General features: G+C 34.0%; 1 protein-coding gene across 2 annotated transcripts; it reads right to left on the minus strand.

Moving 5' to 3' along the window:
• Positions 1–1020: 1020 nt before the first annotated feature.
• Positions 1021–8222, minus strand: LOC134231581 (protein PFC0760c-like). 2 transcript variants are annotated; one of them, XM_062713547.1, is made up of 3 exons: positions 8170–8222; positions 2349–4404; positions 1021–2312 (listed from the first exon to the last, which is right to left on the minus strand). In XM_062713547.1, the coding sequence occupies exons 2-3, from the start codon at positions 4402–4404 to the stop codon at positions 1189–1191; spliced, it is 3180 nt and encodes a 1059-aa protein (XP_062569531.1). In that variant the 5' UTR covers positions 8170–8222; the 3' UTR covers positions 1021–1188. The 2 variants fall into 2 exon arrangements, with proteins under 2 accessions (XP_062569531.1, XP_062569530.1); XM_062713546.1 differs by having other exon boundaries at positions 1021–4404.
• Between the last annotated feature and the right edge of the window lie 572 nt (positions 8223–8794).

Genomic DNA, 8794 nt, shown 5'->3' on the forward strand with positions numbered 1-8794 from the left:
AAATGTTTGGTTGCCCTCTCCCGACTGACTGACTAAAATGGCCTGACTCGTAACTTTTTCATACATTCCAGGACGATATTTTCCCCCTCTAAACGTCAACAAGTATTTTGAAATTTTCCGGAAAAAAAATTTCTCACCTACCTACCTACCGACCCAATAATTTTACCCTGAGTCGGGAGAGGGCAAGCAAACATTCTTTAAATATGGCTCAGTGCTGGATACTAGTATTTTTGGTAAATCTGAAAGCCCAAACACCAATCCTTCTAAGTATTCAAACTCCAAGCTCAAAGTGGAAGACCTTGTCATATGAATACATGTGCAAATGCAAAATATAGAAGTCTTATGCTCTAAGTTTAAATTGTTGGTATCCAATAGAAGGTCATGTCACCAAGAATATACATGTTCAAAAGTTAAGACCAAAGTTTTAGTTTTTTTCAAAAAAAAAAGGGATCGACTGTTAAGGTCAAGAAAAATTCACCCGTGGAAAGGTCTTGTCACGATGAAATACATGTATGAAAGCCATTGCACAACTGTACAGAAGTAATAGTCAAGGTTAAAGTTGCGTAAATTTTTGCAAAAATGGGAAAAACTCAAAGGTCAAAACATCAAATACACGCGTATGATTGTGGAACCCAAAGGAAGGTCACCTCAAAAGGAAAACACTTGAATATGTAAGCCATAGCTCAAACCAATGAACAGTTATGACCAGGGTTTAGGTTTTTGCGGACAGACGGATGGACAGGACAAAAAAACTCTATACCTCGAATCTACGATTACGAGTGCATGAATTTTGAAAACTGAATACTTTCTTTTGAGTAATTTTCTGACTCTACAATTTCATTCTAGATTGGGCCCTGTAGTTTTTCCAATATTGGTGAAGTTATCATAAATCTACAGCTGTAAAATACCTTAATAAAATATTGTTCAAAGGATTAAAACTTTTCTTCTGCATTTTTTATTTGTTGATGATTTACGTCATAATTAAACATTTTAATAACGAGCATTAAACGGACCTGTACGTTCGATTATTCAAAAGTAATTACAACAGCCGCATAATTATATATAAAAAAGCAAACAGGATTTATTTAACCACAAAATAAATACAAATGGATAATGTTATGCATCAAAATACAAAATAGGCCAACAACCAGTAAACATTGGAGTATCAAACAGAGAAGTTCAGGTGAACTATCGTCGACGCTGGATATTTGGATAATAATAGTCTCTATTTTCAAATAAAGGGTGGTTGTTTCTCCAGTGATAGACTCTATATTCAATTACAGGATGTTTGTTTCTCATTAAACCTCGTCTTCTGCCAAATCGTCCATACGACTGTCTTGTTGAATGTATACCTCTTCTGTTGCCATACCCCCTCCTGCCTTGTCGTCCCCTTCTCCCATACGTGCTTAGACTGTCGTTTCCAATTTCACCTAACAAATAGGCCCTTACTTGTCTATTTCTTTCTACAAGAGCTGGGTAGTGGTGGGTATTCCAGGTTCGAACAACCCTCGCTGGTCTGTGTCCTTTACTAGCTCTATATACTTGGTTTAATTCGTATAGTTCTTTGTCTGTTAGTTTCAGCTTATCACCAGCATATTTCGACTGACCGTACACGTATTTAGGTCTGTAAAATGAATAACCTGAATACTTTCTTCGATTTCCGTATATTTTGCGGTTATCAATATATTGAGATTTCTTGTATGTTTTGCGGTCATCAGAATACTGGGTATACCCCTTGTATCTTTTTGGTTTGTAGTAATTTCTTTCTTTTGAATATTCCGAAGAGTCTGATTTCATATCTTCAATACCATAATTTTTCTTTTCTATTTCTAGGATTGCATCGAGTAGGTCTTGGTCATCGTTAATTGGTTGATAGAGATTCAGGTTACCGAAATTGTTGTCATCTAAATAGTCCCAGTTTACCTGGGTTTCTTTTGGTGGATCGGGTTCGGGTTCGCGGCCAAATATTTTTCGGTCCTTGGGCTTAGTAGGAGTGTATAAATTTTCTGGTTTGGGGTTGTGCAGAGTAGGGGTATATATATTTTCTGGTTTGGGGTTGTTAAGTGGTAGATCATTATTTTTCTTTGGAGGATAGCGTTGTGGATTGATTTGTTGCGGTAGTTCTTCATTACTTTCGCTACTCTCCTCGGATGACTTGCTATCTTCATCGCTGTTTTCGCTGCTTTTAGAGTCTACACTGCTTTCCTCGGATGACTTGCTTCCATTTTCGCTACTTTCGCTGCTTTTCGAGTCCTTGCTGCTTTCCTCGGATGACTTGCTTCTTTGTTTACTGTTTTCGCTGCTTTCCGAGTCTTCGCTGCTCTTACTTCTGGATTCTTGTTCAGAACTTTTTGAATTACTTCCACTTGATCCACTTTCCGAACTGCTTTTACTTCTGGATTCTTGTTCAGAACTTTTTGAATTACTTCCACTTGATCCACTTTCCGAGCTGCTTTTACTTGTGGATTCTTGTTCAGAACTTTTTGAATTACTTCCACTTGATCCACTTTCTGAGCTGTCTTTACTTGAATCGCGTTCTTTGCTTCTTGAATTGCTTTTGCTGTGACTTTTGTCAGCACTGTCGTAGTTTTCACCACTGAAGTCCTGTTCTCTACTCCTTGAATCGCTGTAACTGGATCCACTTTTAGATTCACCGGATTTTTCATCACTGGATCTTTTTTCACTACTCCCCGATTTACTTTTTCTGGAGCTTTCGTAAGAACCCTCCGATTTTTTGTCAAAATTGTCATATTCATAACTTTGTGAATCTCTATTCTGATATATATGTATTTCATTGCCAGTTATTTTACTTTCCCTATCTTCGTTGCTGTCTTCTTCCTGCATTTGTCTTTCGTTGTTAAATCTCGGGACATTGACGTCTGGATTCCTATTGTCATGTAATACCGCTGCAATTAAGTTCGGCGCAATTCTATCTCTTTCGGATATTCGAAATACATTTCTTACACCAGGCAGAGATTCATCTTCTTCTTTGCTCTCCGGTTCAAGATTGTTATTAGAATGACTGTTTTCTTCTAAATCCTTATTTTCTTTGGATTGGAAAGTTCCACTCAGGAATCGATGTACGTCGTTCTTTAGTGACTTAACGATTTCATTATTTGTTTCTTCACCACTATCTTCTTCCTGCAGTTGACTAATCCCATTAATTCTTGCAATTGCTGGTCTTCTGCCATCACGTGGGATATTTGTTTGTGAAAAATCTCTTCCACGACCACCAAACTGGACTGCATTATTTTCTGTGCTATCCTGGTCATGTTCATCAATAATTTGAAAGTTGCCTTGAAGACTATTTAAAAAAGAACTCTCGTCATTGAAGGCCTCAAAAAGATCATTTTCACTTTGAATGGAAGGCAGTCGATCATTTCCAGTCTGTGCAAAACCTTCAGCAAAGTTTAAAAACCTTTCCAGTCTTTTGATTTCTTGTTCTGGGTCATTGATATCACTTAAATGTCTAATTGTATTTATATTGGGAGTTCCTTCCAAAGAGTTTGCGACGACATTATTTGGAAATATTTGTGGTCTTTGCTGCCATGTATTAGGGGTCTGGTTTTGTTGAATGGGTCTTCTTTGTTGTCCGACTCTACTTTGTTGAATAGGTTCTCTTTGTTGAATAGATTCTGATTGTTGAACAGGTTGAATACCAAATAAACTTTCGTCCGAAAAGAGAATTTGATTGAAAATATCATCTTGATCTTCGTCGTCCTCAACATCGTCGTCGTTTTCATCCGAATTGATTCTCTTCCGTTGAACGTCTTCATCAATCTCAAATAAGAGTGCGTGACTCGGTGATGTCTCCCTGGAATTCGTCCTTCGATGTTTTCCCTTTATATCTTTATTCATCACGTTATCCAATTGATGAACTGGAGTTTCATTTGTTTTTATGTCTGACGATGTAGATTTTTGAGACTGAGTTGAATTTTCGGCAGTATCTGTGTTCAATGTAACACCAGTATAAACTGCCGTTGTCCCATTGTTTCCTTTTTCTGCTTCCCCTGTCTTACTTTCTACTATGTTTTTCAAATCTGCAGATTTTGCAGCTAATAATGTTTGATTTGTGTCTTTTTGTTTCAAGAGAAGATTCATAAAGGATTTGGTGAAGTTTTTCTTCTTTTCCATTGGCAACCTTTCTGTGAGTTTGTTAATGATAGCAATTTTGAGTCTAAGCTTCTGATCCAGAGGTATCTTCACTTCACCCTTGGCTTTTAACGTAGAAAGATCAGATTTTTTATGCTCATGACCATCGTAGAGTTGGCTAGTTTCAGCATGTTCTGTTGCTGTACTGTTGTTTGATGACAGGACCTTGGTAAGAGGTGTCTCTCCTATGTGTCCAGGGTCAGCGTTAACGACAGTGAGCGCTGTCACCAAAACCACAAAGGCAAACATCATCTGTCAAAGTACAGAGAAAAAATTATCATAAAATGGGATGGTTATTGAATTTTCTTTTTACTGAAAGAACCATTGTTTTATAATAAGTTGATGGAGTTTGAACACAATCTCGTACAGAGCTCATCACTTGAAAAGCTAACTCATATTTATGAAATCATCTAATTAATGTTGACCTTGACAATGGAGTGGACCCACTTTAAGAAAAAAAAATAACCTTGGCCATTACTCTTGAACGGTTCGTAATTGGGCTCTCATAATTCACGTCTTAGTATAGGTTAAAAAGATGTATTTATTGATACAAGAATTTTCGTGTTTGGGAAATGGACATTTCTTTTTTTTTTTTTTTTTTTTTTGAAGTACAAAATTTTTTTTTTTTTTTACCTCTTTGCATAGTGTATCAATGTTTCACAAACACGTCTTGTTTTATTATCAATAGAACATTTAAAAGTTGCCGCAATCTTGTGTACACTAAAGATGATTGAAAATAAGAAATTAGAAACGTATATTTTTTGGCATTGGTAATTCAAATAATTTTTTTACGAGTCAAGGCTAAAGAAAATATTTGGTCCAGCACAAAACCAATGGAATCATTGTTAATGAAAGATATTTAAAATGTTTATGCAAGTACTGTTACACGCATGTATAAATAATTGCATTCTGGAAATCTTTGAGGTTTAAATGCATGTCAACTCATGAAGCCTAATATTTGAAAATTAAGATCCGGCCACAGCCCAATATAGTCTTTATGATGTAGTGCAATTCACTTTGTATACTAGTACTTTGTCTAAATATTTTTATTGATTAATTGAAACCATAATGATAAATCTTATTGTATTTTTTTTAATCTGAAGACTTAAATTTGTTCAACATGTTCTATTAACAATGAGTTATTTTAGTTTATTCAAATTAATGGGCGTAAATTCTTCAAAATTTTAATCGAACACAACCCCTCATCTGTTCCTGGAATCTGTGTCTGCTCCCTAACACGACTTTAAATATTTTTGTTGATAGACAGAGTATAATTTGCGGTGTTGCGGAAACGTCAACTTTTAACTTTGCTAATTAAGGTAAATGATAGTTTTTAATCAATAAATCAGAGTAATTGTTTAACACAAATGGGACAGTGATGAATGGGATCTTTTCTTGTTAAGTTATTATGAGTTATGATCACCTCTTTAAGTTTTTATAAACTCTGAAGCCTGTAACGATTGTAGATAAATCTAGGCATGTGTCTTTTAATATACATTCTTGTCACGTTGGTTATTTATGAAAATTGATGATGATGATTTTCAATTTTTTGTTTGATACGAAAAATCAGATGAAAAAAAAAATTATTAGATGTAACGATTTCTCATGTAATATATCCTAGGAAGCCTACCTTTTGCTATCTTTGATATTTGGAACTAATAAACCAGTTTATGCTTTTTAAACTAACGCAGGTCTATAAATTATGGATAACATTAAACATAAACAGTAAAACTCCGTTATCTTGAACTTGATGGGAGCGAGGAAAAACTTCAAGGTGGTATCCGAGGATTCAAAAAAAAAATTCTAGGGTAAATGACTTTAAAAATAAGTGTTACGGACTTCCAAATCAGTTTGACATACCCGTGGTATCCGAGATATCAGTGTTCAATATACTGCAGTTTAAGTGTTAGTCCATAAAAATGGAAAATATGAATTTTCATTTCTTTAGAGTTTGTTGCATGTACTTTTAAGGAAAGAAATTAAGATAAATTTCATATAGCATATAAACAATATTGTCTTTGTTGAGTTCTATTTAAACGAGATATATTTAGGTGAAATAATAATAATTCAACTTTTTTCATTTCATCGATAATCCATGCATGTCATTAATAAATTAACTCGACATAATTTTTCAAAGAGCCCTAAACATGGAACATTAAAAGTATTTAAAAAAAGACGAAAAAAGAAAGAAAGGAATAAGAATGAATAGATGAGGCTACAGAAATTTCAATGGTTTTCAACTCGAAAATAGAACATTAAAAGTCTAAAATGCAGTAAATAGAACACTTGCCCGATAATTGGCTTCAAAAGCATTACATTAGGGATCTCGGATTTATTTAAGGACTACCTGAGGATATATACAGTATTTCATCATATATTTTTAGTTTTAAAAACACTTCTCGGTATTGAGTATCAATTCAGTGTCTTTAAGCTTGATATTCCCTCGCAACGAAGTCGTCTGTGTTTGTGTGTGTATGTTAGATTGTCATAGTGCGGAACGGAAGTGACGTCATTTGCATCTAGATCGATGTCAAATGTCGATGTCAAATGGTGTCTTGAATTACATGTATGCTCTTTATGAGAGGATGCTTTGCTTTGTGGTGCCCTTGTTCATTTCATTTACCATTAAATAAACAAGCAAATTCAATCAGCCTCAAGGTCAACATTACAAAGACACAAAATTAACAGAAAGCATAAAATTTTTAACCCTAACCAAGTTTTCATTATAATGGTGGTTTGCAAATAGTGTCAATTCACTTCAAAGCAAATTAGGGTGCAGATCATAAACGCTACACTTTCAAAATTGTCATTACCGCTACAAGCTCACTACTTTAACAAAAAAAGTTTACATTACCGTTACATTTAAAAGTATACACTACTGCTACTTTGCCTCTTTCGTAGGCCACTGGTTGATGCATCTTTACATGCATAAGACTTGTTTCCCCTGCTTACCATGAGGATGTGAAAGTAAGGCTATGCAGGATGGTATTTTTTTTCTAGATCTGTTTTATTTTTTAATATAAAATTTTTAAAAATGTTAAACAGAACATTGTTTATGGATAAAATACAGTCTTGATATAATAAGAAGAGCTTGACAAATTGCTGTCTGGAAATTTCTTCAATGAATTACAATATATAGAGCTTATATTCCGCGGCATTGCCATCGTCAAAAAACCATGTACAATCTTTTCCTATTCTATGGGAGATGGTTATATGCAGACTCCGAACCGTGGCTTGAAACGATGCGGCATTGCTGGCTGATTCAATATGTAATGGTAATGACTTGTAATCGGCAGTGGTTTTATTGATAAAATGTAGCGGTAATGATTACCAGAAATTTTGAAGAAATGTTGCGGCAATGAGTTGAAATTTTTGAATGTAGTGGTAATGTTGATCTCCCATTTGATCATTCAAAGTATTTTCACTCCAGTTATTCACGTACTGTACCCCATGGGTCTAGAATTATTACATACTTTTCTTTTCTATCCCCATCCCACCTCCACCCCCACCGCCAATGCCACTTCTTGTTATGTTCTGTAACAATCAGAGAATGTAAATCATATTTTTAATTATCAATGGAAAATTCTCATATTTCCACTTCCTGGCACTTGTAAACGGATTATCTATAGTTAAGACTAGATAGAGCTCAGAGCTCACGTTCAAGGGGCACATGGAAAGCAAGTTGACTTTAGGAGGGAGAGAACCTACCCCCCCCCCCTCCCACCCCACCTCCCAAAAAAAAAACATACATGCACATTCTATAATCTTGATACTGTTATTTCTATTTTCAAAATAATTTCGGGTATAAGGTTTCAGGTTTCTACTATTCTAGACAAAAAGCAAAAGATAAGAATTCAGTTGACTTAGTTTTTCCCCCCTTTATCTTCTATGAATGTATACCATGACGATAATATTTGTCAAAATTGTATAATCATGTTTAGTTAAAACATGGGTTATATATATTTATATGTGGGTAATATGTCAACATATATGAGAAAATATTAAAAATGATATTACCTTCCTATTAAATATCTCCGTCCTTCTCAACTTTCCACTGTATCACTGACTTCGATCTCATTATATACGCGCGATTTATACAACTGTGTAAAAAGGGCAGGTTCCAATGTCAATCAAAATGGATTATAATTAATAATCATCAACCTCATACAATTGTTACACATTCCTGAGTAAAATTGTTACACAATATTTCAAAACTGAAACAAATATATTTACATTTGAAAAATAAAACGTGAGGGTTGAACGTAAAGTAAGTTTTCATTTATTTATTTATTTATTTAATAATTTATTTATTTAAAATAGAAAAAAATCAAACCCTTATTTATTTCGTTTTGTTTATATTTTTTAGAATGAGAGTTTACATTTGTTTTATTTTTCACAAGTTTAAAACTTCTCACAAAGAAAATTCTTACAGGTAATTACAGGTACTCTTAGAAGAAGTATATTATATAAATGTGTAATCTGAATATGAAAAAACATAATTATTATTAGATGCTTATACAATATACAAATGATCATTAATCAGATAGACCTTTATGTCCTCCTTAACTCTTTAGTTGAAAGTTTAATAATTGCAGGTAGAAGTGTAATTGTGATAAATGTTGCTGTAAAAGTACATTTTAAA

The sequence above is a fragment of the Saccostrea cucullata genome, unplaced genomic scaffold, assembly GCF_032062105.1.
Source record: "Saccostrea cucullata isolate Sc308-1 unplaced genomic scaffold, CSIRO_AGI_Scuc_v1 ctg626, whole genome shotgun sequence".
In the NCBI taxonomy this organism is placed as follows: domain Eukaryota; kingdom Metazoa; phylum Mollusca; class Bivalvia; order Ostreida; family Ostreidae; genus Saccostrea; species Saccostrea cuccullata.